General features: G+C 37.5%; 2 protein-coding genes across 2 annotated transcripts; both read right to left on the bottom strand.

The window, feature by feature from the left end:
• Window positions 1-221: 221 nt before the first annotated feature.
• LOC117596977 (E3 ubiquitin-protein ligase TRIM21-like) lies at window positions 222-16,759 on the bottom strand. Its single transcript, XM_053233540.1, is given in 11 exon segments — window positions 222-938; window positions 2,611-2,646; window positions 2,783-2,945; window positions 3,042-3,275; window positions 3,416-3,456; window positions 3,459-3,489; window positions 6,581-6,821; window positions 15,666-15,748; window positions 15,929-16,060; window positions 16,145-16,344; window positions 16,537-16,759. Coding segments are annotated over 11 exon segments (1,932 nt in total). The 3' UTR covers window positions 222-390.
• Window positions 8,176-23,066, bottom strand: LOC113539902 (E3 ubiquitin-protein ligase TRIM39-like). Its single transcript, XM_034303244.2, has 8 exons — window positions 22,676-23,066; window positions 22,215-22,280; window positions 21,148-21,704; window positions 20,738-20,833; window positions 20,358-20,591; window positions 20,102-20,261; window positions 19,929-19,964; window positions 8,176-19,051 (listed from the first exon to the last, which is right to left on the bottom strand). Exons 2-8 carry the CDS (start codon window positions 22,258-22,260, stop codon window positions 18,507-18,509), a joined length of 1,674 nt encoding a protein of 557 aa, XP_034159135.2. The 5' UTR covers window positions 22,261-22,280; window positions 22,676-23,066; the 3' UTR covers window positions 8,176-18,506.
• Between the last annotated feature and the right edge of the window lie 2,871 nt (window positions 23,067-25,937).

Raw genomic sequence — 25,937 nt, 5'->3', positions numbered from 1 at the left:
GCTTTTTAAAGTGAGTATACGGAAATCCTTGACCTTTTCTAGTGGGTATACGGCGTATACCTGCGTATCACTTATACTACACCACTGGTTGTATCTATATAGACATCAGCAGCTGAACTTAATCCATTTTATTGATCAGATTCAATTCTGCAGTAAAACTCAGTGTGAACTGTAAATGATCTTTATTAATATTTGATTTGTAATGACAAAGTTCCACAATCATAATGTGTAAAAACAGACTGTAGGATTAAAATTAAAAACAAACCCCAGGTATTAAAATAAACTGTACAGCACTTTAAAAGGGAATATGTATTTCTAAAATTCACCAAAAGAGTAAAATATTTCTTTTTATCACCATTTAACAGGTGATTAAATGTGTGAGGTGAAAATTCATTCAGTGTTAAATACAGGAGAGATGATCAGTGGTGCTGAATTTTTACCTCCGTCATTTAAACAAGGACTGAAGAATGGATAGAGTTTCTCAGTGAAAGACTGAGCAGTGAAAGAGTAGATATGAGAGCTGGACTTCACATCATAAAAGGAGACCAGACCCTCCTCATAATCCACAAACACCCCCACCTTCTCCACCTTCTCTCTCAGTGTGAGGGGGACGGCGGGACCAGCACAAGCCTTATACTGATTCTCATTCCTCAGAATCACAGTCCAGAATCCATTCTGAGGTTTCAGATTATTCACCTTCTTCCTGTTACTGGACTCAGTGGCAACTCCGAGATCCCAATCAGTTTTGCCTCTGACCTGCACCTCATAATAGAATCTCCCTGAGGAGAAACTCTGCTTTCCCACAACACAGATACATTCATTAAATCTCTGTGGTGTATCATGGAGTTTCTGCCGTGTGTCTCCGTGTGTCACTTGTTTTCCATCAGCAGACAGGATGAGATATGGATGAGCTGTATCAGGATCGAGAGTCACGTCCACTGAGAGAAACACACAGTGTGTGATATGAGTATGCAGGTAAAAAAGATTAAATCATCATCCAGTGGATCATATTCATTAGGATTTATAAGAGGATTTGTAGAAGATTAAATAATGAAACATTTTTAAATGATCTCTTGTAAAAAGAGAAAACTTGTACAGTTTATGGTAGGAGTCTGTCAAAGATGAGAAATATAAAATGTTTTCCTTCTGAAACTTTAATTTATTGATTTATTTGTGTTTGCAATTTTTGTTCTTCAGGAAAAAAATAAAAAGAGTCACAGAACAGGAGAGAAAAACATTTGAGGAAAAATTTGATCCTGATGGACAAAATCAGTTGAGCGAGTGTCTCTAGTGATAAATATCTGGTAAGTTTTAGCTTTTGGAAGAGAACACGAGACTCTAAAGTCCATGATGGAGACAAACTGCATTTTTCAATTCTTTTCTAACTGCATGATTATAAATCTCTTAGACTTCTTTGTCCAGCACAACAACAACATTCACCTCTGAGAGGCAAAGAGTTTTATACTCATCACTTTTCCACATACATGGTGGAACAAATCATTCTTTCAGAATAATACATTATTTCCACACGATGTTTTACTAACATTTATAATCTTTCATTTTTACAAGTGAAGCTGAATTCAATCAGATCATAAAGCTGAACAGTGAAGAGTAAAGAACAGTGATTTACTCAAAGGTTTACTCATAAGACACATTTCTTTATTAATCCGATTCAAATCCATGATTGCCTTCTCACTGTTCTGTTGCTATAGTGATGCAGGCGCGCGCTCCCGAGAGGGGGAAGCATTTAATGACAGGAGATGCAAAATGGTACAACACGCTAAGTAAGTTTTAGCTTTTGAGAACATGTGACTCTAAAGTCAATGATAGAGACACTGCATGTTTTTAAAATTATTTTCTAACTGCATGATAATAAAACTCTGACTTTTTTCCTAGCAGGAAAACAGCATTTACCTTTGATAGGTAAAGTGTTTTATACTTGTAACGAATCCGGCCTCTGTGGTTCCCCCTGATCGTCACCAGAGGTCACCATCACCCGAGTATTGACTTCTCCCTCTAAACTCCACATCACCCCTTGCGTAGCACTGATTACGAGCTCACCTGCAGCTCGTTACCGGGATTACTTAAGCCTCAGCCTCACACTCATTCTCTGCGAAGTCTTGTTTTGCCCTGGCTGACATTTCTGGGTGTTATCACCTTTGTTATTGGATTACTGTGTTTGACCCTGGACTGTTCTCTGTCGTTTCGTGTTTGTTTGCTGCCTTCCCCGACCATTCGCCTGTCTTATTACTCTGCCTTTTGTCTCGCCTCTGATTACCCTGTTTGCTGTTGCTCGACCACGCGTGTACAACTGTGTCTTCCTTTTATTAAACGCTGCAGATGGATCCCCACTCCGGTTACTCGTCATTATAATACTCATACTTATAAGTGAAATGTAAGAAGAAGATCAGTCTTTCTAAAGTAGAAAAGGGTTTAAGGGCTTTAGTGCATAGCAGTAATAGGGAGCTATAGTGAGGAGGATAATGAGAGACACTTTAAGACTTCCTTTTAGCTGGAGAGATCTACAGATGAAAATAAGTCTGATGATGCAGTGGTGTAATGCTGATATGTACATTTTAATATGAGAGGAAATCAGAAACCTCACTGTACCTGCATACTGCTGAATCCTCTTCAGTTCTGTGGAAACTAATTACAACAAAACATCACTTTCATTAGATTTCAGATAATTCTATTGTAATACTGACTGAAATATTTTTTTTAAAAAACTAACATGTAGTAAATGTACATATGTCTAGAAAAGTGAAATAAGAAAGTTTCTGACCTGTTTCCTTTAACTTGTCATTGAGTGTTTTAGTGAGTTTCTCATTCAGAGTCTGCTGGAGCTGAGACAGAGCTGTCCTCACAGTGTCCCCACTCAGATCAGTGTTAATACTGATCTCAGTCCAGTTCTTGGTGTGTGGAGGGCTGCACATGGAGGAGTAAATCTACAGTAGAGCAGGAGAGAGGAGAAATCCCTCAGCATGGTGAGTGTTGTTCTGTGATGTTCTGCATTGCCAGGGAGCAGAGAGAGGAACACTGACCTGTAGGAGGTGGAGATGCTCCTCAGTGTGTGAGAGCTGCTCCAGCTCAGTGTCTCTCCTCTTTAGCACAGTGATTTCCTGCTCCAGCTCTTTAATGAGTCCTTCAGCCTGCCTCTCTGCTGCTTTCTGCTTCTCCTCCATCACCTCGAGCAGCTCAGCCTGACTTCTCTCAATGGAGCGAATCAGAGCAGTGAAGACTTCAACACTGTCTGCTTTCTCTTTCTCTGTGCTTCTCTAAAGGAGGAATACATTTTCACTTTCATCATATAACACTGAATAGTGAACTAATGTTTAATGCAGTTTGTTAATTTTTAAAAATAAAAAGAAAACTACTGAGTGTAGCAGATATAAACTAATGTCATGTTTCTACACACTTTACTGAGCTCTACTGAGTGTTTGATCTCTTGGATCTTCTCTCCTGAATCATCTGCTGCACATCTGTCTGTGTTTTTTTTCATTAAAAATTTATTTCTCAACATTTTCCCCCATGTGATGTAACAAATATTTTTTAGCATAATAAATTATTTTATTTAGAATTATTTACTAACAATTTTTTTATTTTGTAAGTATTTTTTTTTATTTACAGCTGAAGCTGAATACAATCAAATCATACACAGTCACCTCTGAAAGTACTGAAACGGCAAGGCCAATTCTTTTGTTTTTGCTTTACGCTGAAGACATTTGGGTTTCAGATCAAAAGATGAATATGAGATGATTGATCAGAATTTCATCTTTCATTTTCTGAAATTTACATCTAAATGTGTTAAACATCTTAGAACATGGCACCTTTGGTGGCAGACCACTCAATTTTTTGGTGAGCAAAATTATAGGGACAGATAGACCTAAAGTAGATTAAAGTAAATAATACAATATTTGGTTGCATATTATTTGCTTGCCATAACTGCATCAAGCCAGTGACCCACTTGTAGAGGCCTGAACAAATGGCTGGATTTCTGAATTTGGGCACTGTGTTTAAAAGAAAGACAAAAGAGATTTTCATTCCTAGTATTTGTTTGAAATATTACACTTTATGAGATCGCTGATTTTTTTTTTCTCTTTCTTTTCGTTCATATATGTGCAAATTAAATGGACTTCAGTTTCATATAGGGGGGTTCACGGATGTTTCGAGTGGCAGGCTCTGTGGAGAAAGTTTTCCGTAAGTTATTTCAGTGTGAACATATCACGCAAGAGTTCACAGCTCGTCGCTGCGAGAGAGTTATAGGGAGGCCGCACGCACCCCAGTCTCGCGTGAGTCAGCTGTGGAAGAAATCCAGCACGAGGATAGTCCACGTGAAAAAGTCTCTTTTACGGTTTAACGACTTTTCTTTCCCTCGTTGTTTTGTGATTAGATTAAGGGTGAAAACTTCATCCGGAAGAATATTCCCGTGTTTATTTTTCTCAAGTTCAGTGATGCAGTTCTAAATCGTATTATTCATTTAAAATTCGGAAGAATATATCTGTGTTTATTTTATTAATTAGTTGTAAAGTATCACGGTGGTGTGTGTAGTTTGGAGTTTGTGTCACCTGCGTGATAACTGTCTTTTACGAGACTGAGAGATAGTCGAGTCAAGGTTGGGAGGTGGAAGAGGATTTTCACGGATTCATCTGACCTGTTCCCGGCGGGAGGCGTTACGGAGGCTGTGCTTTTCTTCTCATCGTGCATTGAGGGTCAGCCATTATTATTCCGCAAGTGAAATCTAGTTTCTCCTGGATTTGTGAGTACAGTTTTTCCCATCGAAAGAGCGCCAACTAGCGCGCCAGCGGTGTACTTCAGATCCCAGCTGGGTAATATTGAGGTTAAACCTGAGTAAAACCAGAGCATTTCATTGACATTGGGTTTAGTTATTTATTTTTCTTTATTTTTCCCTTTCTTTTTGATTATGATGTTTATTGTGATTAATACTGTTGCGACTGTGTGAATTGAATTATTTGTTCACTCACTTGACAAACAAAAGAGAAACACAGAGAAAAGAAAAAGACATACCAAAAGAGTTCCTGAGAATAATAAATCCACATTTATTTATCACCGTTAACTTCGTGTGTTTTCCTGTGGAAATTCTAAAAGATTTGTATTCTCAAGTTAAAAGTAACAAAGTTTAGTTCTTAAATTTCCAAAAAAGAACCATAAATCTGACACAACCAAGTGAAAATCTGAGGCCTGGGATTATATACAGTGAATAATGTAATGAAAGGGGAAATGTGCCTTTACTGGGGTAGTGTTGGAAATAATATCCCCTAGACAGATTTTTATTGCGTGAGCCGCAAGATATTTACCTGGCAGGAGGGCTACACACTGACAACACCAAATTGTTGCATTCTTCTTTTGTGATGCTTTTCCAGGCTTGTACTGCAACTTCTTTCAGTTGTTGTTTGTTTTCGGGGGTTCTCCCTTCAGTCTCCTTTTCAGGAGGTGAAATGCTTGCTCAGTTGGGTTAAGGCCTGGTGATTGACTTGGCCAGTCTAAAACTTTCCATTTTTTCCCCCGATGAAGTCCTTTGTTGTGTTGGCAGTGTGTTTTGGGTTATTGTCTTGCTACACGATAAAGTTCCTCCTAATTAGATTGGATGTATTTCTCTGTAGATTGGCAGACAGAATGTTTCTGTAGACTTCTGAATTCATTCCGCTGCTACTGTCATGAGTTACATCATCAATAAAGAATAGTAAGCCTGTTCCAGAAGCAGCCATGCAAGCCCAAGCCATGACACTACCTCCACCATGCTTAACCGATGAGCCCGTATGTTTTGGATCATGAGCAGATCGTTTCTTTCTCCATACTTTGGCCTTTCCATCACTCTGATAGACGTTAATCTTGGTTCCAGAAATTTTTAGCTCAACTCTGCATTTCCTTGAGAATTCCAATCTGGCCTTCTGATTCTTACTGCTGATGAATGGTTTGCATCTTTTTGTGTGGTCTCTATATTTCTGCTCTCAAAGTCTTCTTCAAAGAGTGGCTTGTGATACCTTCATCCCTGCTTGTGGAGGTTGTTGGTGATGTCACTGACAATGCTTGTGCAGTGGCTTTGATCAATTTTACCTCTTTTCTCAGCTTCAAAATGACTTGCATTACTCCCCTAGACAGCTCTCTGGTCTTCATGTTGGTTTATACTTTTAACAACAAATGCAGTTTCATAGGTGAAACTCAGGCCTCTAACCAAGAGTAGACACTTGGAGCTATTGATTATTTAAAAAATCAATCTAACAGAGCACACCTGGCCAACAAGAAATAACTGTCAGTCACTTGTTCCAATATTACCGATCACTTGAAAAATGAGTGGGTTCAAACAAAATGTACCATGTTCTAAGTTGTTCAATGCATCTAGATATAGATATCAGGAAATTAAAGCTGAAATTCTGATTTGTCTTCTCATATACATCTTTTGATCTCAAACCCAAATGTCTTCAGTGTATAGCAAAAACAACAGAATTGGCCTGTATTTAAATTCTTGAAATTTAAACTACTCCTAGATAAATTAGTTTGCATCTATAAGACTGTCCAAATTTGATGTTAATCACTTAATTTGATGTTAAGTGTTTCTCACCTTCCTCTCTCTGCTCTCCTCCTCTATAGGAACAGTGTTGTCTCTCAGTGTTGTATTAATCTTCATTTCGGGTCTCTTGGTGAATTTCTCTTTACATAATGGACAGTGACAGTGTTGACTCTTCTCCCAGCACTGTGTAAGGCAGCTCTTGCAGAAGTTGTGTCCACATGGAGTGGTCACTGGATCAGTGAACACATCCAGACAGATCGAACACAGCAGCTGCTCTTCAGACAGGAGACTGCTGGAGTCACGAGAAACTAGGACTGATAGAAAAAATAATGTCAGAAACATTTGTTTCTTCTATGATTTTTATTTGGCACATATTAACAACCACCGTAATTATTTTAGTCTGTAGTCACGTTAAATGTTGTGGAACACATGCACAGAACTTAGTCCCTGCGAATATTGTTACAGCAGCTTCTGTATAAACATGTAATCCTTCACCAATAATTACCTCTTTCTTGTTTCTTTCTCTTACTTACAGTATGTTTCATTACAAATTATACTATCAACAATACACTGGGTGACAAGTAGAATCTTAGAAATAATTACATGAATTTCAGAGTTTCTTAGTATGTGGTATGTCCTCTTTTGCTTTAATGAAAGTTCACACTGGAGATGGCATGGACTCAACAGGTTTGTCAAAAAGCTGATGATCAATGTTAGATCAAATGCATCTGAGTCTCAATGTGCTTCAGCATGCTTCAAAGAAAGGGTTTAATCTCAAGGAAAATTTAACCTTTTGTACAAAGGAGGTAACATGGACAATATCACAAATTTGCTTAAATTTCAGTAGTGACTTAGAAATACTGCAGAATCTTGAATATTCAAGCTAGTGAACATTTCCTTCTTTGTTTTAAATTGTTCAAAATTCTAAAACAGATTCACAGATTTTCAGTGCAGACTTTTGGGCCCCAATGTACATTTCACATGTTCTTTGCTATATTTTTATATAAATGAAGTCTGTCATAATTATGAAATTAATGCAAACAAAATTAACCATTGCATTCCAAAATCATATGATTAAATTATATGTATTTGGTCAAGTAGAAAATATAGGTAAACACAAGATTCATTCACACCATCATATTTAAATTATTTATACTTGATTAAAGGCTTTTATCAATAAACTATTTGTAGCTATGTTTTGTGAAATTACGCAGTAATATTTAGCGGAGTTGTAGCTTAGCCACTATTGATACAACTACAGTAAATGATGAAAAGTGGCCTGCTGTCACTGCTGTAGTTTCATATTACACAGTTTTTTGCTATAGAATTTTGCTGATCATTTGGTAATGTCTCTGCATATTTCATTAATAGCTTCTTTATATTTGATATTATTTACAGCTTTCCTTCACCATTTTCTAACATTCTAAAAGAAATTTAGTTTAGATACATATGTTTTTTTTTTTCAGATTTTATTAATTATGGAAGAAAGTGACTTTCAGGGTATATTTCATGATGTTCGTTTTCATCGTTTATTTCATGTTACTTTTCAGGGCGTGCATAACATTGTTGAAATAGATATATATTTAAATAATAAAATATCAAAAAAAACAACAAAAAAAACAGAATCACATTTGGTGATTTATGCCACAATTGAAGTTAGGTATTATTTATAATATATTGTTATTTATTACTATATACTATATTAGATATTTTACATATATACATACATGTATATATGTATGTGTGTGTGTGTGTATGTGTATATAGTAATAAATATGGAATTATTGAATAAACACATTATATATTAAATCTGGGGGAAAAAACCTATGTATAGTTACACAATAAATATCTATATATGGCTGTTCTTCTAAAGATGTTTGTGCATTATTACACAAGTGTTATTCTTATATTATAAGAGTGGTCAACTGAAAAGACAAGTTAGTTATTATATAACAATTAATTGTCAGTCAGTATTTCAGAATTGTGACACTCCTTCATTAAGTGATAGCAAATCCTAATGCACAAGCCCTTATGAATTAGTCATTACTATAGAAACAGCAACTAACTAACTAGTGCATTAACATAATCCTGTGATTTAACCTGAAGCCAGCACTACTGTCAGAGTCACGTCATTACAGAAATTTAATCAACACATTCTGACCAATCAGAATCAAGAATTTAACAGTGTTGTAGTAATATTTTATTTATGTATAATAATAAATGCACAAAAACTCATGCATAAGCTGTATAACTTACATGAATGTGGTTCTTCCATGCTGTTCCTTCTTCTGGCTTTTGTTGTTGATAAAGATTCAGCCATTTACTTTCTTCTGTACTTTTTTAAAACCTTTTCAATAAGAAAGTACACACATGTAACAGTATGAGGTGTTACTGATTAGTGTGTTGGACTCAGCATGCCTGTCTGCAGTGTAAAATCTAAGCAATGACAATCTGTTTAATTCAGATTATCTCACACATTGGGCAAATTTGGTCAGCATGCATTAAGTATAATTGTATTTTAACTTATATTTAAGTAGTCATGCTTGAATCAGTTGAACACTTTTAAGCAGTTAATAAAACAGAGCAACCTTTGACCCTGTTTTTCAGCTTGCCTGTCTCATTGGTCACTGATCATTACAGTTTTTTAATAATCACCTTGTATTCCATTATCAATTTTCAAGCAATGTGTTAGAGTCTCTGTCTGACATTGTTAACGTGTGCAGTTTATCCTGATAAATTACACACTGAAAAAAAACCTCTGAACTATAAAACATTCACTGAAGTACATACCTTTATTTTACTTGCCCCTTTTCAGGGAGTCAAAAATGTCTGCATTTAAAGTCCTTTCCAGAAGAAGCCTTTTTTTTTTTTTTTTTTAGAAGAAGCCAGCACTAATTTTGAGAGTCAGTGAATCATGCAGTTAAATAAGTTTAGTATTTATTATAAAAAAGTAGAGTTTCTGCTCGATGGGAGTTAACTGCTTTTCGCTTTCAGTTTACAAGGGCAATGGCACATGTTCACTTGAGATGGGGTGGTTCCATGTATTAACACAGTTTAGTCTGTATAGCTTCAATCTGCTCAAAAATTGCACAGACAATTCACAGTTCATAATATATTATATTAGTTTATCATCACACTATACTTACCGTGTCATAGTAATTGTGCATCACTTGCAAGAGCAATTTTTGAAAAGCTTTATGCCATCTTCAAATGAATGAAGCTTTTCTCTGATGGCCAAAAGGCATTCATGTACCTTATGAGTACCCTGAAATAATTACATTATTTACATTACATTATTATATTATTTAGTTTAAAAACAAACAAACAAACAAAAAAAAAAATTGCATCCTCCCTGCTGCAAGTGGGCAGTTACTATCACATGACCGTCCCTCTGCCAATAATTATAAGGCCCATGTCTGTGCCCTGTATCCTCTTTAAGCCAAACAGATGGGGAGTTTTTGAGTTGAAAGCATTCAAATAAATATAATGGTCATGAAAGGCAATATAGTAATTTTGCAAAAAATATACATGATCAAAAGTATGTGGACATCTGACCTTCACACCAATATGTAGTTCTTCCCCAAACTGTTGCCACAAAGTTGAAAACACATAATTGTCTAGAATGTCTTTGTATACTGTAGCATTACAATTTCCCTTCACTGGAACTAAGGGGGCCCAAACCTGTTCCAGCATGACAATGCCCCTGTGCACAAAGCAAGGTTTATAAAAACATGGTTTGTCGGTGGTGGTGTGGAAGAATTTGAGTGTCCTGCACAGAGCCCTGACCTTAGCCCCACTGAACACCTTTGGGATTAACTGGAAAGCCAACTACACCCCAGGTCTCCTCACCAACATCAGTCCCTGATCTCACTAATGCTTTTTGTGGCTGAATGATCACAAATCCCCACAGTCTCACTCCAAAATCTAGTGGAATGCCTTTCCAGAAGAGTGAAGGTTATTTAAAAAACAAACAAAACAAAAAAAAAATCAAAGAGGACTAAATCTGGAATGTCTCCACAAGCACATATGGATGTGACTGGTCAGGTGTCCACATACTTTTGGCCATATAGAATAACTACTTTAATTAAGAACAGATTGTGAGGTTTAAAGTACGTTAGCATGTTACATGTTATTGATGAACAGTGAAATTGGACATTTTACATCCCGGAGGCCAAACTCCACACAAGAAGGTGAATTCATGAACACTCATTAATAAATATGTGACTGAGGAATACAAGACTTTTATAGTTATTACATATTAAAAATACACTGACAGTATGGAGAGTAAAAAGAAAATACTGCTCACTTTACTCAAAACATTTCTGTTATATACGGGGGGACATGGTGGCTTAGCGGCTAACATCGCTGCCTTGTACCCCCGGGCCTTGGGGCTCGAATCGCTCCTCCACCCTGTGTGTGTGATGCTTGCATGTTTTCCCTGTGCTTTTCCTCCGGGTACTCCAGCTCCCCCCCCCCGTCCAAACACGTGCATTGTAGGCTGACTGGTATTTCCAAATTGTCTATAGTGTGAGTATGTGCACAGTTGTGCCCTGCGATGGGCTGTGCCCTGCGATCAGACTGTAGCAGGAGCAGTGATGCCACTGATGTTTTTTTTTACTCATTTAAGACATGATCAGGGATGGACAAAGTACAGAGAGATTATATTTATGTAAAAGTATACATTTTATTACTTATCTAAAACTGTTTTAAAGCAACTACACTGTTTTGCCTGAAAATATCATTCAGTCTCTATAAGTGTGCAGTATTTGCCATTAGCTAGAATTTGACTTGCTACCGAGCCTATTATTATGGCAGCCTAACCAGCAAAGAAACATGCTAACTTAGTTAAAAATAGCCAGTTAATGTTAGCAAATTATCGAACCTTACTTCAACATACTTTTTTGATATTAGATTAAGTTCATGCGTTCTAGGGAGGCAAAGAAGCTGCCTCATTTTATACAACTCTTGGTTATCCCAGCATATTGGAACATTTTAGTGAGGTAGAGTCAGAGGCACTCAAAGTTTCACATTGTCTGGTGGATTATCCATATTCAAACGCTCATGGATATCTTATATATTCTTGATATTTTTTTTTCTATTCAAATGAAAATGACTAGAAACTGAAATGAATGGATACTTAAATGAGCCCATTACCTTATATATAGCATATAGTCATTGGCAGGATGAGAGAAGAGACCTTTGAGAAAAAAAAGTGTTGTTTTTTTTTTTCTTGGACATGTAATTAAGTAAGAGAACAAATATTCAATTTCAATAATACTCAAATAAACTGTAATATGGCAAAATAATACTTAAGTATAGTAACAAAGTTCAATCAAGTATAATAACAAAGTACAAATAAGCATAGTAACAAAGCACAATTACTCAATTATTTTCCATCCTGAGCATGGTCAATCCTGCCATATCTAACACTAAATTTCCCATAAAATACTTTTATGACAGTTCCTCTGAAATAATTCAAATAACATGTTAGCAATAGGAAAAACATGACAGTTTATCTTAAAACATCAGATCTACCTTTCTTTTTATCTTTTTATCCTCCTGGAATAAACCAGTACTTATGCAGTAATCTAGCACTTCACAGGCTGTCACCTCGATATCCCTGGTTTTAGAGTGCACCACAGTAACTGGTAGCCAATAAAATGTGAAAATAAACTAAGGGACGTGTACATGTCACGCCCTGAGAAAAACAGGGAGAAATAATCGCGAGTGATGCTGTGATGTTTCCTCAGTGAGAACATTTACTCATGTGAGGAAACTCTCGCGATCTCGTCTGAGAAAGTGAGTCGAGACATAAGTGGTCGATCCCAGAGTAACGGATCAGGTCTCTTTTGCCGATCACCGCCTATTCGGGTTTCCTTGTAATAAGCACGACAAAATGAAACAGTTAATTAATTGACGATTTCCCCTTTCCATTTCCACCTCTTTCAAACACAATTAATGTTAAAACGAAATTACTTTGTACATTAAACAAAATATTGAACAAATTGAAATATGGCTTTGCATATTGAACAGAATTATGACCGTATTAACTTTGTCTTAATGTTAATGTCTGCTGGATAGTGTAGTGAATACTATGAATACTACCTGTGACATACATCTGGAGGAAACATAATGATGACTGTTGTGTTAATCATACAGGAATAAACATTTGAAACTGGAAAAAATTTCAGGGAATTCAAACCCAAATCCACCCTCTAACTACACCCCTGCTTGTGTGTATTGATAGTGTCATTCAAACTGCACATGAAATAACAATACAGTAAAGTTGTTTTTTTCTCTAGCAGATATGCAAACATAACCACCATGCCAAATTATGTGTCGTGTTTTATTTACACATCCTACGCTATACTGTCAAGGTGACTGGTCCTGTAAAGTTCACAAAAGTTAATGTATTAAAGCTATATATCTTACTGAAAGCACTAATCAGTGTAATCTCCTCAGGATGTTGTGACACAATGCAACTCAAGAACTCATTTATTCACTCATTTATGCATTTATTATTATCTGTCCCCTGCATGGTTTCAAAAAGGCAAAACAAAATGAAATGTAAAGGAAACTCAGCAGATTTCCAGCAACTTGGCTCTATTTGTCATGGTATCGCCAAAGGGGTGCAGAATTACAATAGCCATCAGCCCCTGCATGCCACATTTCTCACTAATCACTCTCATCTGTGCCTCGTTATGCCTTGTTATCACCACTATTTTAGTTCTAGTTTTAAAGTGTCTCACTGTCAAGCTTTTTTTGTAATTGTTTTCATGTGTGCCACAGTATCGCTTATTGTCTTTATGCATCTTGCCTCATATCCACAGTTCATGTTTATGGTTCTTGTTTTCACATTTTCGTTTGTTTTGTTTGCACTTCACATAATTAATTATCTGTACTTGCATCCACCTCCATCTCCATTCCTGACACTGTTCGGTTCAGCTCACACAACACACATATACACACATGCACCTTTGCCCCACTCACTGAGAGAGAGAGAGACAGGGACAGAGAGAGAGAAGCCAGCATGTTGAATTCACAAATAAGAATCAGGGGTGCCAGGGGTTAATTTGATCATTCCACCACACACCTGTTGCAGACTCCAGCTAAACCACACAGTACCCACACTGCACGACACAGGTCAGGGAGCCATTCGGCCTGCAACTGACTCCCTCCCCTGCCGGGAGAGAAAGTCCTCCACTACCATCTGCACCCCAAGCCTCTGGACCACAGTAAAGTTAATGAGCTGTAATGCCAGATACCAATGAGTGATTCAAGTTTTGGCATCCTTCATGAGGTGGAGCCACTGCAGGGGGGCTGTGGTCCGAACAGAGCATGAAAGGGCACCCCAATAAGTAATATCAGAGTGTGAGGATTGCCCATTTGGTAGCCTGCCACTCTACTGTGCTGCACTTTGACTCCCGAATTGAGAGTTTTCGGCTGATCTACAGCACTGGTCAGTTCTCCCCCTCCACTACCTGGGACAGAACAGCCCCCAGCCCAATTTGTCCTGAACCACTTTTTTTCAGGTAAGCAATATGGATGGCTGCGCACAACGACAGTAATTTCAAGCTGGAGATGGGAAGTAATATGAGGACTTTATCTGCTAGTGCAAATTGTCTCAGTTGAGAGTGGCTATTATAGAGTTGTTGCCTCTCCTGAGCCTGGAGCAAATTTCCCCATGATAAGTGACCTAATGTATGAGTTTTGCTCGCAGGACCAAGATGTACTGAAACTCATTTTTACAGGGCACTGGGCCATCTTTCCAGTTTTCTTTAATTATGTCCAGCACTACACAAGGCTTCTGCCTGTATAATAGCTCAAATGGGGAAGACCCCGTGGAGGCCTGGGGAATTTCCCAGACTGCAAATAATAGGGCTTCCAACCATCTGTCCCAATTTCAGTCATCTTTGTTCACAAACTTACGAATTATGTTCTTAAGTGTTTGATTAAAGCAGTCCACTAACCCATCAGTTTGAGGATGATAGGTGCTGGTGCAGATCACTTTAATCTCCAATAATTCACAATGTTTGTGTGGTGTTCGTGACGTAAATTATGTGCCTTGGTCAGTCAGTATCTCTTTCAGGATCCCAACTCAGGAGATTACTCAAAACATTGCCTCTGCTATACTCTTTGGGTGGAGATCATTCTCAGAGGCACTGCTTCGAGATATTGCATTGCATAATCCACCAGAACTAATACAAAGAGATGTCCCCTTGCTAACCAGTTTAATGGCCCAAAGAGATCCATGCCAAAATGCAAAGTGGATCTTGATAAGAGAGAGAGGGCACAATGGTATGTTTGGAATGGCCATTAGATCAGTCAGCTGACATTCCTTGCAAGAGGCACACCACCTGCATACATCACTGTGGATGCCTGGCCAATAAAAGCAAGCTATTAACTGAGCTAGTGTTTTGGAAAAGCATTTCCCTGTGGCTTATCTGTACCAACAAATGGGTCATTGTTTCGCCTGTTTGGGTGTTCTGGCTCACTTGGTATAAACAATCTCTAATAATAGCAAAGTCTGAAAAGGTAAGTCACTGCTTTAATGCATCATCATGTGACTGTTCTAGCAGGTATGGAGGAATTTCCTGTTATCTATATCAATATCATTTGTTAATCAGTATTATATCAATCAGTATCTATGCAACAGTATTGAAAAGTTACCTTAAATCACCTCATGTATTAACTTTTAGAGCTTCATTTATATACTACACTGTACCATTTCTAGTACATTTAGAAGAGTGACTCTAGGCCTGTGGTCCTGCAGGTATGTTTCTGTGAGAACCGACTGGTGTGACCTTGAAGATGGAGTTTTTTTAAGGTGAAGGCTAATGTTGTTTTGGAAACATAAACTGACTGAACTCTTGCCGCGGTTAAAACTAAAATAAGGGGACAGTGAAATAATTGTGACGAGAGACAGATGTATGATTAAAAGAAAAAAGAGAAAACTCCATCCAATGAGATTATTGTTTTAGAATTGTGTAAAAGCATGGGCCACGACTATGTAAATCAGATGCTCTGCAGACCATCTCAGCTTTGTTGTTTGGTTCAATAAAGTCTATAGATTTTTGGCATCTAGAACCCCTTGACTTTGTAACTTATTTTTCTTATTCTGATTGGCAGTATTTGCCATGACACAGGAAATCTTCTGGAGGCTCGAGGAGGGGAGTCCAACCCCTCAGATGGGCCCACCGTCTTGCTGCTTGCTCCTGCCTGGTAATTGTCACACAATGTACCCAGGAGTGCTAATTTCCTAATCGCTGTGCCCAAAATTATTGGGTGGGAAAAGTTGCGAATAACTGCTCTCCAAAGCCTCGTCTTGAATCAGGCTTTGGTGGATTAAGGTCTGCGAGAGTCCACCAAGGCCTGATGTCTACCCCACTGAGTACTAACCGGCACTCTGTATGTTGGCTCTGGATTGGGGAAGAGCCATGGAACCATGGAGATCCTGAGCACCTGACTCACATCCATCATTTCCACAGCCCCAACATCCCAGCCCAGTCCCCGTTCGAGCTCTCTGGGACTCTGTGGCACCCAGGGGAGAAGCAAAAAATAAAAAATAATGTTATTTGGGGTGGGAAGTAATTTGGGTTAGTTTGCGCTCATCACAGGCTGCCCCTGCTCACCACGGCTGCTGTCATTGCACCCTTCTGCCTCCTCTACCAGCACTCGTGAGGGAGGAGTATGTCTGGGAGGCAGGGCTGCTGAACTCCAGGGAGTTGCAGGCAGTAGCAGTCTCTTCTTCTGTGGCACTGGGGTAGGAGGAGTTCTGTAGACAGGCAGGAGGGCACACTGGGACCCTGAGTCCCCTGCGCATGCGGAGATATGACCCTCCATCAGTTCGACGGCTTCAGCCAGAATTGTCAGTTGGTGGCACCCGCTCAATGACCTTCTCTGGTTGGGCAGGGTCCAGTCACAGCACACGCTTGCAGGAATCCAGAAGTTGCTGGGAATAGGTGAACAGCTGATCCCCCTCCTCTAATGGCATGGATCGGAAGCACCGATGGTGTTCTTCTGGTGACAGTCCACCCCCTCGAGTATGGCTTTCCTTGCAGCCATGTAGTCCACCTGGCACTCTGGTGGCAGACTACGGGCCACCAGCTGGGCTTCTCTCATCAGGAGAGTCTGAATGCGCAGACACCACTCTCCTCTCAGCCAACCACATGCTGAGGCGGTACCCTCAAACATCTCCAGGTATGCTTCGGCATCATCCTGGGGTGTCATCCTGGCCAGATAGAAGGAGGGGCTCCTTAAGGAAGGGGCTCATGAGGAAGGAAGAGGAGGAGGTCAGCAGGCTCTGGATGGCGGCTCGGTCTGCAGCTTGCCCGTCCACCACTTTAGTCAGGATTTCTTGCTGCTGCAGATTCACGAGTGCCTGATGCTGTTAGGCCTGCATCTGCACAAGTGACTGGAGAGGCTGGGCAGGAGGACTGGAATCCATGTCCACAGGAAGTCCTTTCTTGAAGCTGTATTTTCCTGGGTTTCGGCACCAGTGTGGCACAATGCAATTCAAGAACTCACCTGATTCATGGTGAGATGACTGGTGAGAATTTCTTATTATCGAAATCAAAAAGGCAAAATAAAATGAAATGTAACAGAAACTCTGCAGCTTTCCAGCGGCTTGGTTCAGTTCAGTTCCATTCATCTCACATGACACATACACACATACACACCTTGGCCCCACTCACTGAGAGAGGGTAAAAGAAAACGGTGTTAAATAACTGTTCACAAATAAGAATTAGGTGTGCCATGTTAATTTGCTCATTCCCCCATACTCCGGTTGCAGACTCCCACTAAACCACACCCCCACCAGCTACAAATGGCTTTTGACAGCAGTCATTAAACAGTTGCGTGCAGCAAAATGAAATGTCATAACTGAAACATTTACCATTCAAGCTCCACACCTCTGAGCTAATAGTCTAAAAAGTGTATCACACACAGGACCAATTATTTTACTGGTGATTAAGAGTTTTTTTGGAGCTTTTGTATTGTTTTCTGCAGTCAAAACCAGTGTGAACTGTAAATAATCTTTACTGATATTTGAGTGTAATGACAATGCTCCACAAGCTTAATGTGTAAAAAATAGACTGTATGATTAAACGTATTTGTTTATGCACAACAAACCCCAGGTACTAAAATAAACTGCACAGCATTTTAAAAGGGAATATGTATTTCTAAAATTTACCAATTACTCAAAAATTTGCTATTTCAAGAGTATCCATGTATCAATCAAACAATAGTCAATAATTCAAAAATAGGTAAAGTCAACAATCTCTGCTCACCGAGAACACACACAAAAGTGAAATTAGAACAAATCAGTGCTGTTTACTAAACTTTGAATCTCCTCTTTCTCTCTTTTTGCCTCTTGTAGGTTTTGGGCACTGAATCAAGTTCAACAAGCAACTTAACCCCTCAATTTGAACAGAATAGAAAACAAAAAAACAATAACAAACACCCAGCTGGGAAGTCCTTCATTGCCACGCATCATTGGAGCTCATGTCTATTCAACAATTTATGTATACTCACAAACTCCTGGTAAGGTGAAGAGATGAACAGCCATGTTCATAATCTTAAGGGGAAAAGAAGTACACATCTGAATGTCCCTGATGTCCATCCACAAAGAACTCAAACACGATTACAAAGAATCACGTGAAGTAGTCCAAATCCCAGCCCTCCATCCCGCCGAACATCTGCGACCCAATCATCTGACAGTCTTCGGAGAAAAACTCAATCTTTTAGCCAGAGGTTAAACAGTACACTTTCCCCGTTGGGGAATATACACAATTTGGATTAATCTCAACACATCTAACTGCAAGTATTAAATAGAAATAAGCACTTTAAACACTTTAGAATAAGACAATTAAAATGAACTACCAAGAAGCAACAGTTCACATTATTAGCGAGTATCAGTTTGAATTTTGTTTCACATTCTTAGAAATTTATACATTTTAGTGAAAAGGGCTCTACATATTCAATTATTAAATACAGGAGAGATGATCAGTGGTGCTGAATTTTTACCTCCTTCATTTAAACCAGGACTGAAGTATGGATAGAGTTTTTCAGTGAAAGACTGAGCAGTGAAAGAGTAGATATAAGAGCTGGCCTTCACATCATAAAAGGAGACCAGACCCTCCCCATAATCCACAAACACCCCCACCTTCTCCACCTTCTCTGTCATTGTAAGGGGGATAGGGACTTCAGCACAAGCTTTATACTCATTCTCATTCCATAGCCCCACAGTCCAGAATCCATTTTGAGGTTTCAGTGTAATCTTCCCCTTCCTGTTAATGGACTCTGTTGCGACTCCTAATGTCCACTCAGTTTTCCCTCTGACCTGCACCTCATAATAAAATCTCCCTGAGGAGAAACTCTCCTTTCCCAGAACATTAGGACATTTATTGAACCTTTCTGGTGTATCAGGGAGTTTCTGTCGTTTGTCTCCAAGTGTCACTCGTTTTCCATCAGCAGAGAGGATGAGATTGGGATAAGTGGTATGACGATCCAGAGTCACATCCACTGAGAGAAACACACAGTGTGAGATGTGACTATGCAAGTAAAAATAAATAAATAAATAAAACTATTATCCAGTGGATCATATTCATTGGAATTTGTAAGTAGATTACATTGTAGAAGATTATATAATTAACCATTTTTCAATTATCCCTAGAAAAAAGGGAAAAACTTGTACAGTTTATGGTAGGAGTCTGTCAAAGATGAGAAATATAAAATGTTTTCCTCCTCAAAATTTACTTTCGTGATTTATGTTTGTAATTTGTGTTCTTCAGGAAAAACATAGAAAGAATCACAGAACATGAGAGAAAAGCATTTGAGGAAAAACCTGATGCTGATGGACAAAATAAGTTCAGCGAGTGTCTCTAGTGATAAATATCTAGTAAGTTGTAGGTTTTGTAAGAGAACAAGTCTCTAAAGTCGATGATAGAGACACCTCTTTGATGCTTTGACTTCTTTACCTAGCAACATTTACCTTTGATAGGCAAAGATGTCAAAGAGTTTGTACACAAAGAGTTGAAAAGGTGTTTATACACATGCCGTTAAAAAAGAATTAAAAATATATATATATATATATATATATATATATATATATATATATATATATATATATATATAAGTTAATCTCTGTTCAAACATACATGGTTCCTGCATTATTGTTTTTGTCAAATGTAACAAGATTAGTCTTTCTAAAGTAGAAAAGGGTTTAAGGGCTTTAGTGCATGGCAGTAATAGGGAGCTATAGTGAGGAGGATAATGAGAGACACTTTAAGACTTCCTTTTAGCTGGAGAGATCTACAGATGAAAATAAGTCTGATGATGCAGTGGTGTAATGCTGATATTTATATTTTAATATGAGAGGAAATCAGAAACCTCACTGTACCTGCATACTGCTGAATCCTCTTCAGTTCTCTGGAAACTAATTACAACAAAACATCACTTTCATTAGATTTCAGATAATTCTATTGCCATAGAACTGAGATAAAGTAAAAAAAAAATATTAACATATAGTAAATGTGCATATGTCTAGAAAAGACAAATAAGAAAGTTTCTGACCTGTTTCCTTTAACTTGTCATTGAGTGTTTTAGTGAGTTTCTCATTCAGAGTCTGCTGAAGCTGAGACAGAGCTGGCACAGTGTCCCCACTCAGATCAGTGTTAATACTGATCTCAGTCCAGTTCTTGGTGTGTGGAGGGCTGCACATGGAGGAGTAAATCTACAGTAGAGCAGGAGAGAGGAGAAATCCCTCAGCATGGTGAGTGTTGTTCTGTGATGTTCTGCATTGCCAGGGAGCAGAGAGAGGAACACTGACCTGTAGGAGGTGGAGATGCTCCTCAGTGTGTGAGAGCTGCTCCAGCTCAGTGTCTCTCCTCTTTAGCACAGTGATTTCCTGCTCCAGCTCTTTAATGAGTCCTTCAGCCTGCCTCTCTGCTGCTTTCTGCTTCTCCTCCATCACCTCGAGCAGCTCAGCCTGACTTCTCTCAATGGAGCGAATCAGAGCAGTGAAGACTTCAACACTGTCTGCTTTCTCTTTCTCTGTGCTTCTCTAAAGGAGGAACACATTTTCACTTTCATCATATCAAATCAACACCGTTATAGTGAACTAATGTTTAATGCAGTTTGTTAATTTCTACAAAATAAAAAGAAAACTATTGAATGTAGCAGACATAAACTATATCATATTGTACACACCTTGCTGAGCTTTACTGAGTGTGTGATTTCTTGGATCTTCTTCATTCGGTCCTGAATCATCTGCTGCACATCTGTCTGTGTTTTCCCCAGCCGAGTCTGAGGACAGAGCAGAAGACAAATAATTGATTTTATTAAATTTGCCCAGCTGTTTTGTCATAATCTTCCCATATGTGGTGTAAGAAACCATTCTTTTAGTATAATTAATTATTTCTTTATAATGATTTTACAACATTTATTCATTTTGATTTTTACAAACAAAGCCAAATACAGTTCAAACATGAAGCTGAACAGTAGAGGGGAAAAAACAGTGCTCACGGTAGTCTAAGAAATTCCCAATCTGATTTACCACTGGCTAAATTAATTTGTGTTATCTTTATTCATAAAATTTGATGTTAATCAGTGTTTCTCACCTTCCTCTCTCTGCTCTCCACCTCTACAGGAACAGTGTTGTGATTCTTGTGATCTCCTTCATTGCAGAACTGACAAACACATATCTGATCATCTCTACAGAACAACTCCAGAGGTCTATCATGTTTCTGGCATGTGTAGTCCTCCACGTTCTCCACAGGGTTTATTAGTTTGTGCTTTTTAAAGCCTGGGAAATGATCATGAGCCTCTAAATGAGTTTCACACAAACTTGAATGACAATTCAGACAGGATTTCAGGGCCTTCAGCTTCTCTCTAGTGCAGACATTACAAAGAACCTCAGGTTTGTTATGACCACTTTTCTTCTTGAAGGAATTTGCCATCTCTTTCAGTATTGTATTAATCTTCAGTTGAGGTCTCTTGGTGAATTTCTCTTTACATAATGGACAGTGACAGTGTTGACTCTTCTCCCAGCGCTGTGTAAGGCAGCTCTTGCAGAAGTTGTGTCCACATGGAGTGGTGACTGGATCAGTGAACACATCCTGACAGCTCAAACACATCAGCTGCTTTTCAGACAGGAGACTGCTGGAGTCACGAGCAACTAGGATTGATAGATTATGGGGGAAAAAAAACCCACCACATTTATAAATAAGGTAGGACTGAATCCAAAAGTATTTTACAGAAAAATATCTCTGACTGATGACCTTAGTTCCCTCTGATTAATTTTGTTTCTCCCTTCATCATTCTCCAGCTCTGAGCACCACACACACACACACACACACACACACACACACACACAAACTGTCAGTTTATTTTAATTTTGTTTTTCTGCTCTAAGTTTAGCATGGATGAGGCTATTTCCACTTTAATATCAAAGTGAACCTGTGAAATTCGTATTCTTTTGATCACATTTGTATAATTAAAAACATTAATGCACGGTTGTTTTTCACAGCACTATACTAAAAATAAATATATTCTGTAATCAGCAATCCAGATAAAGGTCAAACCTGACATGATAACAGGACACAGCATGTTATAAATTTGTTTATGCAGACATATTCATTGTTCATGTATGAACTATATAACTGAAAATTTATTAATTTATCCTTACTGCTTTTTCTTGGTTGTGACGATGTTGATTCTGCCATTTCCTTCATCCCACTCTTTCCTGCTTAATCTTTTTAAAAAAAAAAATCAGACTATTCAGTTTACACGTTTAGCAGTGTCAAGCGCTAGTGTCAGATTATGTGCATTAATACACTATTGTGTTATACATGTGTATGGAATAAAGCATAAATGAGCAATAGCATATAAAAGTTGGTACATGGTCTTAAATCTTTGATTCTGATTATTCAGTGTCAGTTACACTTTTCATTGCTTAGCATAAAGTATAATTTCTCTCCTTTTGTTTTAGCAAGGGCTATAAACACTTAGCTGTTTCAACATCCATATTTTAACATCTTTTATGAAAATTTCCCAGTGTAAGAGGACTCTGTCTCTGTCTGCAATTACTCATACAGTTTATCCTGATAATTCACACACTAACTATGAAATATTCACTAAAGTACCTACCTTTATTTTCAGCCTGTCTTTTTCTAAAGGGTCAGACTTTTTGTGTTCACTGTCCTGTCAGAGTGACTGAGTATCCTGTAGTTAAATCCAATAAAGTGAAAGGTTCCTGCTCGATGTGACTTTTATGGCTGAACTTTGGTTTAATTTCACTTAATTACTAACTTGACTAAAGTCACTTCTCTGTGAGAATACTATTAGTAGTGGACTGAGATAAGACGACAGGCAGTTCCACACTTTTATCATAATGCAATATTTGTAAAATAGATAGAAAATATGGACAAATAATTCAATCATTGGTAATAATAAGCAGGCATTATACAAGTAACTGTTCATAATGATATGGAATGATTCTGATACATTTTTTTTATTGCTTTCTGTCTGTAGGTCAGTGGTAGCTCAGAAGTTAAGACATTGGCCTTCAGATCAGAATTAAATGAATGTAAACCCCAGCACTGCCAAACTGCCATTGCTGTGCCCTTGAGCAAGGCCCTTAACTCTCAACTGCTGAGTTATGTAAATAAGATAAATGTAAGTCGCTCTGATTGAGGGTGTCTGCCAAATGTAAATGTGATTACTCATTTATGGGATAAGTCATCGTAATAATGTTCTTCAGTGAATGAAGCTTTCCTCTGTTTTACCTACTTGACATTCTTCTGCCAGTGAATTACCCTGAAAAGCACAACTTAAAAAAATAATACTTTCATCAGTGTGTATTTTTATATGTCTCTACACACATTTCATTCTCCCTGCTGGAGGTGTGCAGCCACTGATTGAGCCTCCCTATGTCCCGCCTCTGAATTGCAGCAGGCAGAGAAAAGAGACTGTAAGATTGGTAGATTATCTGGAAGACAGACTTTGTTGTTTAGCAGTTGTAAATGTTGTAAATAATTAAACCAACACTGAGGTTGAAACTCATGCAGTATCACAAATTTCTCTTAACTATTTAGTGGGGACCTAGAAGTATTTACACAACAAAGCACTTTTTAAAAAGTGTTTAATATGTAATGACAACTTCATTGACGTTTATTTTTGTCGAAAAACTGGCAAATGTTGAACTTCATTCTACATTTTATTTTTATTTTCATTATTATTTTTCTTGTTTATTAACTACGCTAATCATAAAACAAGGTAACACTGTTGCTGATTTTTTCTGATTTTATAGTCATATGAACAGAAAATGAAGCCTCAGTGAAGCCTGACTTTCAACATTTGCCAGACATTTAAGAAATAAACGTAATTGCTCAAGTACTAGACTTGATTTGAATATCTTTAATTACACTGTTAATTTAACTAACTAATTCTCTACCTACTCTATTGTTTTTTTAGAAATAGAATTTAGAATTCATTTTAATTTAATTTAGAAATACTTTCTACTTACCATTTACTTTCACAAATCACTGACTACTACACTTATGCATTCACAGAATATTTAAACATAAATTGTGTTACTATTACAGTGTTGTTGTTGTTGTTGTTGTTGTTGTTGTTGTTTTAATCAACCTGAAACTGAATGTCTGTGTAATTCAGTAGTCTACAAAGACTACATGAATTAAACTTTTTTTTAAAGAAATTAAACAATTTTAAAAAGATCCCTTGAACAAAAGTGATTTTCGAAACAGAAGATGTGGATTCATTTTCTATAATAGCACAGCAATTCTATAATAGTTATATCTGTAACATGAACAATAGGTTTATATCAGTGGTGGCTGGTGGTTTTTAAAATAGGAGATCTTGTTTAATTCTCAGTCTCTCCTCATAAGGGCATCAAAAGCTAAGCTGCTAACTAGCTAGCTTTAATTTCACTAAAGAAGGGATTGACATACATAGATCTAATAAATTAACAAAATAATTAAGGACTCAAATAATCAAATGTAACATTATACTTGTCTTTTATTTACAATATTTACCAGTTCCAAAGATAACAACAAGATAACAAGATAACAAGCTGTACCAGTTGTGTAAAACTGTTATGGATTAAGGTACTGACTGACGACTGCAGATCTGAACACTCTGTGTGAGTGGCGCTGATATATATAACTTTGAGATGTCAGTTGTGTTCATTACCGTTTCAATGACTGGCACATTTTCTTTGGCTGGGTAAAACAGAACTTTGTTGGTTATAAGACATTTAGTATGTAGTATAGTTCACATTTTTCAGACAAAATAACTTCAGCCTCATATGTGAAACAAAGATTATCTTCATCTGAATCAATTACCTGATCTTTCTATTTCAAACACAATGTAGAAATTCTCTCAACCACTTTTTCATATGGTGTGAAACAAACAGTGAGGAGAGGGATTATATTTAATAAAATCCTTTAAATATACAGTAACTTAAAGATATTATGATGTTATAAGTATTATTTGAATTCATGGTTCTGTATGCAGTTGTAAATATTGTAAATAAGCACATCATCAATAACCACCATTCTGGAGTTTTTCTCCCTTGTTAAAATCACACCATTAGGATGGCCATTATGTTGCCTCCCTAATTTCAGTTAATGTCTGGGCACATAACAACATTTATACACGAAAGCTCATCTTGAAGAAGGTGGTTTGCCTACTAAATGTAAATAAAAAGTGATATTATTATTTTCATTGCATCAGTTAAATTGAAATTGAGATAATGTTTTGTTGCTCATTCTTTCACATTCAGTAATCTTTTTTTTTTTTAGTGGATCATAGTGGATCCCGACCCTCTCCCAGCAATACTGGGCCCAAGGCTAAAATAGTTCAAACTGAACTCAAACTGAACATCAAACTGAACATCCTGTCATCACACTATACTATCTGCCTTTTCTCCTGTCTATACCCATATACTATAATGATTTATAATCTCCATACTCAGTGTTACCCAGAAAAGCATGGGTTAGCTTTTGAGTCTGGTACCTCTAAAAGTTTGACGTCATATCATATATTCAATTCATGTTATAGTTTTTCCTTGCCACTGTAACCTCTGGCTTACTCATTAGGGATATAAGTCTACATTTGGATTTGGGTGAAGCTAATTTATAATAATGTTGTGTTATACATTGAATTGAATAAGATTTCATTTAATTGAATGTTTATCATGGTATAAATAGTTTAACTTGACACATCTATAGCTAACATTATGTTACTTGGTCAATTTTATGATTAATATATTGTCACAGAGTGCATTTTTATACCTATTAGAGTAAAATTGATTCCTTTGGTTTGTTTACTATTTGGTTTGGTTTGGGTTCAGACTGCATATAATTAAACAAATTTTAAAAACTGTCTA

The sequence above is a fragment of the Pangasianodon hypophthalmus genome, chromosome 4, assembly GCF_027358585.1.
Source record: "Pangasianodon hypophthalmus isolate fPanHyp1 chromosome 4, fPanHyp1.pri, whole genome shotgun sequence".
In the NCBI taxonomy this organism is placed as follows: Eukaryota; Metazoa; Chordata; class Actinopteri; order Siluriformes; family Pangasiidae; genus Pangasianodon; species Pangasianodon hypophthalmus.
This window is presented reverse-complemented; position numbering and strand designations above follow the sequence as displayed.

Coding starts and splice junctions, on each gene's coding strand:
- LOC113539902 (XM_034303244.2), bottom strand. CDS start 22,260: ATGAAGGAAATGGCAGAATCAACATCGTCACAACCAAGAAAAAGCA. Junction 20,834..21,147: donor TGGAGAGCAGAGAGAGGAAG/GTGAGAAACACT, acceptor CTCTGTCCTCAG/ACTCGGCTGGGGAAAACACA. Junction 19,965..20,101: donor TGACAAGTTAAAGGAAACAG/GTCAGAAACTTT, acceptor TGTTGTAATTAG/TTTCCAGAGAACTGAAGAGG.